The 13226-nt window shown below is 42.7% G+C and overlaps 1 protein-coding gene across 1 annotated transcript in view; it reads left to right on the forward strand.

Moving 5' to 3' along the window:
* Nucleotides 1–2630: 2630 nt before the first annotated feature.
* Nucleotides 2631–13226, forward strand: part of COL24A1 (collagen type XXIV alpha 1 chain) — a 113472-nt gene continuing 102876 nt past the window's right edge. The window contains exons 1-2 of the mRNA XM_071565036.1: nucleotides 2631–2768; nucleotides 8368–8429. Of these exons, the coding sequence (XP_071421137.1) occupies nucleotides 2713–2768; nucleotides 8368–8429 (118 nt within the window). The 5' untranslated portion in view covers nucleotides 2631–2712. The remainder of the gene's footprint in view (nucleotides 2769–8367; nucleotides 8430–13226) is intronic.

Consider the following 13226-nt stretch of genomic DNA (forward strand, 5'->3'; position numbering starts at 1 on the left):
GAGATATGGATTTGATCTTAAACACAAGGTGATGGGCAACAAGTTGGGGACTGCTGGATTGTTTCCAACAATGCCACACAATCACTGTCTGACATCAGGGAGTTAATTTAATTTCCTTATGCTTTTTCCTTTGGTTTATCTGCATTAGATGGTGCTAATTTCTTCTGTTAGGAGCTTCAGCAGCTCTGAAGGGTGTTAATATGGAAGGGAAGTAACAGAGCTGCAAAGTTGCAGTTATTACTCAAAACTAAGTGCAAGAGTTTTCAGGTGGACAGACCCAGGCAAGGGAAGAAGGAGCATCCATTGCCCATTCCTGACCAATTTGTGGACACATGACTCAGAGACAAGTGAGCTGTGTGCAGTGAAGAAATGGGAAGGCCCAGGTAACCCTTCCTTCCCCTGTCCTATGCCTTCCCATGGCCTGACCAGCCCCCTGGTATGTGAGTACAGCCAAAGACCTTGTCTGAACCAGATGAAAGGCTGCACTCAACCCCAGCAAGGGCTGAAATAAGGATGTAAGGAACAGAGTGTTGATAGAGTCAAGGGTCCTATCTTGTGAAATTAATTTTGTAGTTTTGAATATAGAAAACTGAGAAACCAATGCTAACAACAAATGCTAATTTTTATGCTGTTTTAAATAACTGCATAATCAGGGTCAGCAAATCTTTATTTACACCCTGTATGTGCAGCTGGCAAGAATCTCAAGTTGTGCCTCCTGCAGAGCAAATGCTGATGGAAAGGGAGATCTCTGCACGTAATGGCCCCAGCCCACCTCACCATGTGTTTCAGGTTGGCTCCTGTACTTGTCAATGTGCAATGAAACAAGGACAGGATATATACAGGGTCACTCTCAGGGCAGAATTCTCTCTGTAACATCCCTAATGCTGATCCTAAAAAGTTAAGAAAACTATTTGTCTACTGCATACATGATATGTTATTTAAGATATTGATAGATTTCAGGGAATAGCACCAAACCCAATCAGTAATGTGCATGTGTTAGTTAATCCTATTGCTCATGAACAAAACCTAAATGAAATATAATACTTCTGTTGTTGGAAGCCATTCAAGTGTGATTTAAAACAGAAGGCTGACAAATACTTTATTGTAGCAGTGTCCAGTATCTCCCTGGATAGGCAACACATTCTCTTCAGTGAAAACACATATTTTCACATTTTGCTGTCCATTTGTTTAATGTAAGGTATTTGGACAGGATAGTAAAATGTTGTCAGTGTTTACCTTTGGCTTTCAAAAAGTAAAGTAAATAAGAAATACTGTAGCAAATAAGACTATACAGATTCTGAATTATTCAGAGTATTGAAAATTAATTTGAATGTGAAATCAAACACTGTTGCATTGCCTGAGAGTATCTTTTCCTTGTAACTTTGGTTTCTTAACCCCAGCAAAATTCAGTGGCTTAGGTTTGCTGTTGGCTCGCTCACAATTTCCCCATCTTTTTGCCAGTTCACAGCTAAATGGATCAGCTAGAAAAGTGCTTTTCAGCTGAGTGGGGCATCCTCAGTGACAAGATAAAATTTTTGTCTTTTACACAATTTCTCTGTGTCTGTCAGTTCTTATATGTTCTGCTGTTTGGGAATACATTTGGTTTTATTTCATGATGTCTTTCTTCAACTTACCTGTAACTAGAAGGTATTTACTGCATATCTGATGTGAAATCTTTGTTTTTGTAGCACCCAGTAAGAGCCAAGTATCCTAACCCTAACGCACATCAAATTTCTGCCGAGGTCCGTGGAAGTTTTGCCTAAGTAAGGCTGCAGGATTTGACCACGGGTTTGCTGTGCAGTGGGTACGACAACCTCTGGTATTGTTTAACTCTACTGCGTTTGTTTTTAGTGACAAGTTTGCATGAAGACGTCTTACAAGATAAAGTTACAATAGGCTATGTTACAGGCACAAGGTAAGAAAACTGGAAATTTAAGCTGAAAAGACCTCTGTCTCTCTAGGAAGACAGTGAAAGGTGTCATATTACTTTTGGCATTCTAATACTACTAAATTACATCTGCTCTTCAAACATTTTTCAGGACGTTTCTGGACCCAACTCCAACTATACGCGAGATACAAACCCTTCAACGCACTCAGCTTTTTCTCTTCATATCGTTACATCATCTCCCCCCCGCCGGTCCCCAAATTTTAATTTAACTTGCAGGCTCTTGCCGACTCTCCCCAGCTGGAGCCCATGGGCAGCCGAAGGCTCCTCTCGCCCCCCGGATGCACTAACGCATCACCTGTCCCGGCGCTGCCGCTCGGGCCGCCCGCACCTGGGCCCGGCTGGGGCTCGGCTCGGTACTGCCGGCGGTGGGTGCGGGTCGGCGCCCGGTGGAGCGGCGCGGGGTGCCCTGCACCATGCGGGGCCGGGGCCCGGCCCGCCCCGGGAGCCGCGTGTGCTGATGTAATCGCGCGGCAGCCAGCGCTGAAATTCAACACCGCGGCGGGCGGGGAGCTCCGCCGGTGCCGGGGCAGGCGGTGATTGCTGCTCCGCCGCCGCACTCCGCGGGCAGCCCCGGGGCGCCCCCGCCGCCCGGCCCCCCCGCCGCGCCGCCCCCGAGGGCTGTACGCGGCCGGGCCGCCCCCGGGCGTGCGCCGAGCTCACTTGGACCTCGGGGCCGGCGGGGTTTCATGGACAGGAGCTGACCCTGCGGCGGCGCGACGCTCGGCTTTCCCTCGGATCTCCGCTGCCCGGGCAAATGCATACAAATGCATTTGGGAGCCGAGAGGACAAGGCGAGGACTCATCTCTCCCGCGGCAGAAACGTAAGCGGGAGCCGGGGAGGCGTGACGGGGCGCATCGCACCGCACTGCCACCCTGCCGTGGGGCCGGGCAGGGGATGGGGGCTGCGGCTCCGGTCCCCACTGGTGGCAGCGGCGGTGACCCCGGCGGGCTGTGTCCCCAACCCTACCTTCTGAGCGCCGGCCGTAACCCCGCGGGGTCCCCAGTGCCCCCGTCGGACCGGCGGCGTGCTGCCTGTGCGTCTCTCCCCTCCGCACTCTCCCAAGTCGTACGCGATGTGCCCCGTCCTGTCCAGCACCCTGGTGTCGTCCTTCTCCTGCGCGATCCCACACCAGGCAGCCTGGCTCTGGGATCTCCGGCACCTCGAGGACCGGGAACAGCCTGACCCGCCAAACAGAGCACCTCTGATCCCCGAGGGGAATGAGGGTCTCGGGGGACAGCGTGGCGCAGTGCCCACAAGAAACCTGGCAGCTTGTGAGCCCTTTTGGTACCTAGCTCTTAAAACACAGCCAACAAACAAAACCTACATTTAAGAGCCGAGGTTACTCTCTTACTAACAGAGATGGCCAGATGAGGTGCTTTGTATTTATGTGCTTTTACAATAGGCTGAGTATTTCTATTGCATCCTCATCTATGGTGCAAAGGTGGAGCTCCTCTCTCTATGGTTTGCCTAAAAGCAGCATAGGCAAGATGACTGTGGATTTGTGGTAGTCGTAATGATGACATTAGAGAGGTTACCACTATGTGTGTCTCTTTGCAAAACGCTTGTTTTGTTCTGGCTGTGTCTTAAACCAAGTTTACTGAGTTCTCCAAGTGGGATGGAAGGATTTGGTTTGTGTAGTGAGGATTAGGCTGCCAACGTGTTGCCTGGTGTGTAACTGGGTGCGCCAGAATGCCTGAGAGCAGTTACGTGGCTGCCTGATGGTGGCCTTCCCGGGAGATCTGCGTGTTTAATGGATGTGTCTGTGGGACTTGTTCAGGAATTGTCTGAATGCAATTTAAAAAATTGTTTTATTGATAACTGTAGAGGGGTATTGCTGATGGAGAAACATAAATTGTATTACAGGAAAGACAGACAGTACCAGAGATGCAGTTTGCTCAAGTTCAAAATTTGAGATAGCTTCAGAATATTTGTCTATATACTTCTGTATTGTTTACCTAATTTACTAGTCTAGAGAGAAAGCAATCTCATTGATTGCCTGTGTGAAGAAACCAGAAGTCCTTGCAAAAGGGTCTGGTTTCCTTAGCTTATGTCAAACCAGTAAATCCCTTGCAACCTTGACCGCCCTTTTTTTTGAAATGCTGTTGAGGTTGGGCCTGTATAGGGGTGTCTCTGCACATTAAAAATATAAAACTGCTGCATGATTTCTAAATCTCTCACCACGTTTATTGACAGAACATTTAGTTTTAAAGTATGAACAGCCTTGTGTCACCTTTGTTTCTTGAAAGCACTGAGTTGCAGAATGTTTGAAGAATGATCTAAAAAATATGCAGGGATAAACCATGTGAAAGAAGAGAGTGTTTCATGTGAGTTGGAATTTGAGTTGCATGCTTTTGCCTTAATATAGAGGATAATGGTGGACACTGGTGTACACTATCTAGAGAGAGATCTAGTATAAGAAATCAGATTTACTCATAAAATGGTTTTGAAATAATGTTTCTTTCATTTTTTTTTTCCTTTCAAAGATACTAGCAGAGTTGAGTGTTCTTCTGGATGTGGTAGTTCTCATTTTAAGCCAGATGCTGTCCAGAGAATGTCTGGACCACCAGGCAGGGTGTTTCCTTTGAACTGCAGCCATGTTGTAGAACTCCTCATAGGCCACTGATCCTCTACGTCTCACCTTATCTTGTATTTTCCCCCATCAAATTGTGAACTTTGGCTAAGGGTTCAGGAGCTTCTTCCTTTGCCAGCTGTTTAGATGGTGCCATCTGTACCCAAAGGGCATGTGACTGTCACCCTGGAGAGGCTGTTGTGTCCCTCAGGCCATGTTGATAGCAAGTCTTTTAATAGTTGAGAAGCAGCACTGGATCTGCTGGCTGGTCTCATTAGAGCAGCAAAGAGTTACCATTCCTTTCACATGTTGAAAGATAAGGTTTATAACAGCTTGAGGTCTTTGAGAAGTTCGGGTCGTCTCTGTTCACACAGTGCTATGACCTTTCCCAAAGCCCTTCTCAGGCTTGAAAGACCCACCTGGACCATTCTCCTCAGCAGTCCCCAGAGAAGATCCAGTGAAACCATGCCGATGGGGCAGGTGCTGATATTTAAACCATCACCACTGATGAGTGCAGAGTTGAATGCATTTGTGGCAGTTACACTGGGAACATGTTTTCCTGTCTTCTCTAGCAGCCAGCTAGTGATATTTCTTCCTTTAACCCTGAGATTTAGGAAACCACGCTGGAATGAAGAGGATAATGCTGTCCACTGACCAAACCTGAGCTCTGTATGCTGCTGAAAAGTCTTCAGAGGATGGAGTTTTTCATTGTTGCTTGCCAAACTTGCTTTGAAGCGTATCAGTTTCTGCATTCATCTGTCACCATTAATGCATAAAAATTTCCATGGATAGTTGCTGTCCACACTGTATGAAGTGGTAAACAGCCATGAGATGTCAAAGATTATCAGAAAGATAAACTCAGTTTTAAGTGGTGGAATAGCTCAATCATATTTGATAGTGCCTTCCTGCAAAAGATTATATAGTTGCCCTCAGCTTGTGCTTGCATGTAAAATAGAGAAGATGAAAAGGTAGAAGGGGAGGAAGGTCGAGAGATACTTGGGTTTTAGGACAGGACATAGCCAAAGTGTATTGAAACAGCTTCATGTGTGATGTGTAAATGTGGGAAAAGCAGCCAGTTTTTGAGTCAGCTGGAGTCTTCCTTGCCACATGCTTTTGCATTTTTCTGTTGATGTGTTCCAGCAGGGCAGGTCTCCCCAAGATCTGTGGGCTCAGCTAAGACAAGGAGCTGAGCTCCTTGCAGCTGTAGCAGACGATGGATCAAGCCACATACATGTTGTGCAGCAGGGAGTCTGAGGTCTAAGTGGCTGTGCTGGTGTGAGAGTGGAGTCTGAGAACTGACTGCTCTGCAGCTGAAAATCTGCACATGTCAAAAGTAGTGGTCTTGATCAAGAAGAGAAGGTTTGCACTAGTGGTTTCTCTTAAAAAGATAGAATTTCATTGCTTGATTTTCAGCCATGAAGGACTCCTATGTACAACTTTGCTTTAGGTTTCACATGGTTTCATTTACAGAAGTTTTACTTGTGAAAAAGATAGAAAGCAGCCTAACTTTTCCCACGTGTTAGAGGACCTCCAGCCATGTGGTTGTCTGTGGTCCCTGTTTTTTCTCCTAGTTCATCACTCATCTGTTCTTGACATTAGCTGGAGAGCACTGGAGAGACAGACGTGTCTTTACTGCTCACTGAATATTTCTGTATATCCAGTTACATCTGTGTAATTTGCAGCCCTGGAAGCATTTTAGAATTTCTTACTTTAGTAAAGTGTTTGCTGGGAGGTGTCAGAGGCCAATACTTGACACATGCAGCTTTGTACAGCTTTGTAAAGAGGAGTCATCTTTGAATTTTGGACTCCAGAGTTCTTTGAGCGTCCTTGTTTTAGAGGTAGCTAAAATGTCTTATCTGATTTTTTTCGTTGCAAATCCATTTTGCACCTTTGAAAGTCAAATAAAGAGCTGTCCTGAGTTTTAGCTGATACAGTGCAATGCATGGTCTGTCTTTCTGACACAGCCATCTTCTGTGATATCTTAGATCAAAAGATTCTGCATTGTGTGATGCAGAAACTATGAACTTGAATTCTGGTCTTTGGAACTGAAAAAACTGAATTGAGTGTCCTGTAGCTGATGTGGTATTTGGACAGCAGTCAGTGTTAGGTCTTTTGTAGGAGTGGCAGAACTGCCCCTGTAGACATTTCATGGTTGTAGCAGGAGAAAGCTTGAAGGGAGGAATAACTAGGAACTAGTGGTGGTTAATTAAAAAACATACCCTTGCAGGCATCTTGGAATTTGTAAGGTGTGCTTTCCACCCTTCTCCCCTTCTGTGATCAGAACTGAAGCACTGATAGCTATTTTTGAATATCCTATAGATTCTGTCCATTTTCTTCTAGAAGACATGAGGTATCTACAATACTAAAGTGGCAATGATGACTGTTATTTCTTACTGTTCCTTAAATTATTCATTTGTTTTGATTGCCAAAATTTAAGCTCTCACAATATGCAAATCCACTTGATAAAACCAGGTTTTTGTTCTGTGGTTTTCATGCACTTTGATGTTTCTGGAATGTTTGAGTTGAGAACCCTTGAAAGGAATAGTAAGATATTTCACTAAATACTGCTATATGTGTGCATGTGTGCATTTATATCCATGAAGAACCTTGTGTCTCTGAACCATATGTTGCTGTATAAAGTGGTAGGGTTTTCTTCCTGCTTTTTTTTTTGGCAGCAGTTAGATATTTACAGCAAAGTTACATCACATGAAATTACAGGTATTTAGTTGCAACTACATTACTTTCAAACAAGTTTTTATTCCCCATATTCAAGTGCTCTCTGACTGGTCCAGCAAACAGTTTTAGTCACTCTAGCATTTATTGTTATGAAAAATCAATGAGGTTACATTAATGAGCAAGAGGGTTGAGCTGAGGCTTGAGTGTGAGTTGTATGAGAACCATATTTATGATTTTTTTGAAATATTCCTTCTTAGAACTAACAGGCTAGTACAATTGTTACATACCTCTGTGCTTGGATGTGCTACATTAGCAAAATATATTTCTCATTTATTAAAGCATTCAGTCACTGATAAGAGTGTGATTAGATATTAATCTGGCTAATATAATAATAGGTAAACACCAGACAGTCTGTTCTTAGTCACGGTACAGGTATGCTCTCTGTACGGTAGTCAACTCTTCTAAAGCAAATTTTCAGCACATAATCTGTATCAACCTTATATATGTTGGAACAATTAAAACATCAGTGTGCTATCAATATTATTCTCATACTAAATCTAAAACACAGCACTCCACCAGCTATGAAGAAGAAAATTAACTTTATCCTGGATGAAATCAGGACAGTGAGCCTATGATACCTATCAGTTCTGTGTTTTCCTAGCATGGAGTTTTAAGTCAAAATGTGATTTCCTTTTTTTTTGTTCCCTTGCCAAGAGCATGTCTTTCTTGTAGCATGATAAAATTTTATAATACAAGGACAAAAATGTGACATAACGATTACATTTATGGTAAGATGAAGTGATACAATGAAAAGACTGATAGCAGGTCAAAAGTATCTAATGATCTCTATAGACATTAATTTGTAATTTATTCTATGGTTTCTTTACATTAACATTTTTTTCTTTGTAGGAAGAAATTCACTACAAAGCAGCATTCATATTTGAAAGCTGCTACAAGAAAATGTGAAGCAGATGCTGTCACTTTATTAATAAAAGCCAGTGTAAAATATATGTACTGTGTAAGTTGTACAGTGTGATGGCTTTGATTCAGGACTTACTGAAGTCAGTGGTGTCCTGTCGTGGACTTTGGATGTTGAATCAAGTTTCTAATTCCTTGGATTTCTGAAACTGTACATGTTTTCTCACATGTTTTTTTTTCTTTCTTTCCCGTTTAGGAAAGCTCTCTTTTTTATTGCAATATGTATAGCTGTGGGTGTTGCACAAGTCACCAAACAAGGTGAGAATGCTTTGTTTGTAACGGGACATTTGTACAGTCTGTTCCTAGATGAAAAGAGTCAATGGCTGTTGTTACTAGTGACCTTAGATTCGGTTCCTTAATTCATGTGGCTTAAAGAAAATACCAGCTACATTATAATGAGAGCAAAAGTTTAAAGCAACCAGTTTGGAAAAGATGACCTTTTGAAAATTACTCAGATTTTCTGTCTATGAAATTGCTTACATATTTAAGCAAGTGCTTCATAAATAAGAGAAGCCTTGTAGAGTAAAAAGGCTTTGATTGTGTCTTCATTGCAAGTGGGTGTCCTTGGGGGTGGCAAGCTGTGACTGAGTTACCTTTGCACTTAAGACTGCAGGCAAACCACTGCATATAATAAAGGCTTAGTCTAGGCTGGCATCACTAAAACAAAATGGGAAATTTGGTATTCACTTGGCTTTGCATCCAAATGCAGATGTTAGTGAGGAAATAGGGTTGCCTTGTTTTTAGTTTCTTTTTTAATCTGCCAGCTGTTTTAACAGCACCAGATGTGCAGCTTGCTCTGGAGACTGCTGTGGGAATAATAGCATCCTGAAGGGGCAGAGGCTACATGCCATTTAGTCACTTCTTATTTGCTGTGAGAGTGACAGCATCAGTTCTCTTCCATGTTCCTTCACCATCCAGGTGAAGCAAGAAACAGGTCATCCTTGTTAACTGTAAATACTCATCTGAATACCCACACTTGGGTTGCATGGTTAAGACAAGACTCATTCCTGATAATGTTTTGTTAGAGCCCTTAGGGATATCTCAGCAGCCTCCCGCTATTATTCTCACCATTGCTTTTTTCCAGCTCCTCGTTTCTGGTGATTGGCAAAGCTTCAGTTTTCTTTCAGTTGTGTGTTTTTGTTTTGCTTTTCCTTGGTGTTGTCTTCATAGTTTTGCCTTCCATTAGTTGCCCATTTTTTGCCTGGTAAGGTTGGTGGTTGATTTTTCACATCCAGCTCAGTGGGGGCCATATGTTTTTGTGATGATGGGATTTTCCTGGATTTCTCTAATAGCTGAGCCAAGTTCTCATCAGTGGAGGAGCAGCACTGTTAGATGTGTGTGGCCTGACCTGCTCCAGGCCTGTGGGGATGAAAAGGGAAGAGTTTTTTTTAGGGAGGCAGTTTCCTGGTGTAGTAGGAGCAGGTGAGGGATGCCAGAGGCAGGTGTGCAGCCATGGTTCGAGTGTCTTCATGCCTCCAGTGCACCCTCCTCCTCTGCAAAGAAATAAACTGTTTCTCTCCCTTCTCGTGTGCCTCAGCCTGAAAATTTGGTTTCTACTGAAACTTCAGGCAAAGACTGAAGGCTTCAGAACTGGGGGCGCAGTGACACAGGCCAGTGGGTGCAGTCTGAGGCTTGCAAAAAGCAATTCAGAGAACAGCAGACTAAGGAAACCTTCTGGAAAAAAAAAAGAGCAGCTCAAGTATATCCTTCAGTCTCAGTTTACAAGCTGCAGAGCATTTGCCGTGCTTAGTGTTTGTGCAGGAAGAGGATTGTCTGCCCATTAGGAACATATAAATGCTTTGTTTATTATTTCTTGGTAGTTGTAGTTGAAAAAAAGAGTATTCTGCCAATTGCGAAGATGCTAGCTGATAAACATGCCTTCTTTCCTGAGCCGATGAGACAGTCTCTGCATGTTTTGCCTGAGAAACTATTCCTTGTTCTGTTCGGGATTCTGCTGTGAATTGTGTTCAGTGAAATACATGTAAAGGTACAGTCTCAGTCTTTAGGAATAGCACTTTGAGTGTGGCTCAAGGACATGCAGAATTAATGTATCTGGTTGGCTTTCGTATGACAACCACTTGACCCAGTGTTCTGGAGAGCACTGTTTGCAGCCAGGTATCTTAATGTACCCAGTTGCAGATGCCTCATCACTTACACCATGGGCAACCTCATGAGTAATTCCTCTCAGTTCTGATGGAGCTGACTGAAGAATGGCCCTCACCTTTCCCTTGTCCATTCTGGTAAAGGGGAAGGGGAAACGTGTGTACTAGGATTGGTAAAACAGAGAGAGCATCTCAGAGATCCTGCCTTCAGAGTAGTCCTGAGTATGGAGGAGTGTGGAAAGTAACCAAAAGGGACTGAATGAAATATAGGTGTGAAACAATGAAATACCACATCCCTTCCTTCTTCCCCAGTTCCTTTGAGTTTTGTTTTTTTAAGTGCCACAAGAGGATCAGAAGGTCTTTTGCCAAAGCCCATGTTAGATTTTCCCTTCCCTCATGATGCTGTAAGGTCGTGAATTTTTCAGATCCTCCTAGAAGGCTGAAGGAAAGCACTGGATATCAAAAAAACCAAACCAACTTTCCCTTCAAGAAGTTGAGCTGTTACAACTTGGTGGACTACTGGGTTGAGTAAACAGTAAGGGAAGACAGATGTTTTGCAGACATGAGTAAACACAGAAAACTGACAACTGATAGGTAAAGAAAATAGTGGTTGTCATGCTGGGAGGAAAAATGAGGGTTGCCTGCTCCCAAAGTCCTGTGTGCTGCCAAGAGCTTCTGAAAGCCTTAAAATAAAATAAAAATACGTGTTGGACCAGAAATGAAGTGACTGGCCAAAAAAGTTTGGAACAGCCTTTTGGCTTGACAGTCAGTTAACAGGCAGCAAGTCAGCAAGGAATAATTCATTTATACTTTCTTATTTGATGCAATTATTCATATAACATTTATTTGCGTGTGGCTCTATCAGGACCTGTCATTGTTCACAGAAGTCTGTTTGCACAATGTAGAGAATATCTTACTCCTAATTATTGCTGACATTTTTTCTTTTTTTAAGAATTTTTAAACTATACACAATTTTGAAAGAACCGACAAAAATTTGGCAATTTTACTTGCAGTTTGAGATTAGTAGCACTAGGCTTGAATGTCATTTTTAAACTGACTACTTTAAGCCAGTTTAAGGTTTTTATTTTATATTTCAATTTATAATACTTTGTATTTTTAAATACAAATATATCATTAAAAATTCTACAAATAGGAGTACTTGTCAAATATTTCAGGTTAGGATGTGATATTTAGGCACAACGTTAGGTTCAATTACCAGCTTTTCTCCTCTGTGCAGTCAGCTGGCCCAGCCAGTGCACGGAAGGCTGGACCAGTGTGTTCAGCCTCGGGGATTATTTGCACGTGTAAGACTGCATTGCCCAGAGCACAGGGGCTGTGGTTTCTGCTTCTCTTCACAAGAGCAATGCGAGGACAGCTCTCTCCTCCAGAGCTACAGGCAGGACTAGGATCCTGGGAAAGTGTGATGGTTCATTAGCAGATACACTGTGCTTCGAAGCTCTACTATAACCTGACCTCTATTATCAGTCTGACAGATAAAAATACGGCCATAGTGAATTAATTGCTTTGAGGCTAAACATCTTGAGAAATTGGCATACACATGGCTTTCTGCAAAGATGTGCTTTCTTCATACCTCTGTCTGTGCTGGCCACTCGCCAGGATAATCTTGGCCCGTCTGTGAATCTCAAACATGGCTAGAAACTCTACAAGGTGTGTAATTAATTTTCAAGACGTACAGTGCATTCAGGTTGATGCTTTTGGTTCCAATTTATAAACTCCTCTCAGGGAAATCTCAGGCACTTTTCATAATTTACCACTGAAACTAAGCCAACATCTGTTTATTCTTAAAGTTTGCTATGAATACATTCAGTAAACAGAGAAAGGGAAACTGGGAAAAGAGACCTTTTTTTCCACTAAAAGAGTAAGCATCCATTTGTTTCAGTTGCTCTTTTCTCTTAATATAGCAGAGAATCCTTAATTTTTCTAGTTTACTGCAAGTTTTTGTTGTGCCATTTAATAGCTTTGTTTGCTTAATGTAAGCACAACATCCATAGTAAGAGTGCCCTCAGCTAAATGCTATAGAAAGTGACAGTGTCTGCCCTGCCAGGGTTATTTCATCAGTGCTACTTTTGGATACTACAAGTAATTTTTAGTATAGGTGTTTCACTGAAATTGTTCTAGTGGGAAAAGGACGGAAAAAGATGATATTGTGCACTTTTGTGTAATGCTGTTTATGAAAACTAATGTTCAGTTTCGCCTTGTGAAAAAAACCAGAAAATTTAACTTAAAAGGACCTTGAACTCATCTGTTCTGAACTCTTGCTGAGATGACGGTCAGTGTTGAAGTTAGTTCAGGTTGTTGGATCCTGTCCAGTTGGGCTTTGAAAATCTCCAAGAATGGAGATTACACAATGTCTCTGCCCCCCTGGTCCAGTACTTAACCACTTTTGTGGTGAGAATGCTTTTTCTTTGTATATGGAGCTGGAATTTCTTGTGTGGCAGCCTCTGTCTGTTGCTCTTCAGCTTTTCTATTTTCCCTATGGCCTCAATTCAGATAATAGTCAATTTTAATTAGATCAACCCAAACCTTCCCACCTCAAGGCCAAGCAATGTAGTTCCTTCAGCCTTTTCCTTAGCTTCCAACCTTCTTGTTCCATATTTCCGTGATTGTGTTTTGACTCAATTTCTGATATTTTTCTGTAGCACTTTTCTCAAACAGATTTACCAATCAGTCAGTGCCATAAATTCTGTCTTATTTTGCAGCCCTAAAGAAGGACTGCTGGTTTAGCTCCTACTCAAGCCTTTGTGGTGTTTCAGCTGCATTTTAAGGGATTTATCAGTGGCCTTATGTTCATTCTGAAGGAAGAAGGTGTCTATGCCCACCAACTCCAATATGCCTAAATCTGATTTAGGCAATACCAAATGCATTGGGGTCACCTTTGACTGTTGATTTACCCAAAGCAGCTTTGATTTCTTACCCCAGGACAGATACAATT

This window comes from Pithys albifrons, chromosome 10 (genome assembly GCF_047495875.1).
Source record: "Pithys albifrons albifrons isolate INPA30051 chromosome 10, PitAlb_v1, whole genome shotgun sequence".
Classification (NCBI taxonomy): domain Eukaryota; kingdom Metazoa; phylum Chordata; class Aves; order Passeriformes; family Thamnophilidae; genus Pithys; species Pithys albifrons.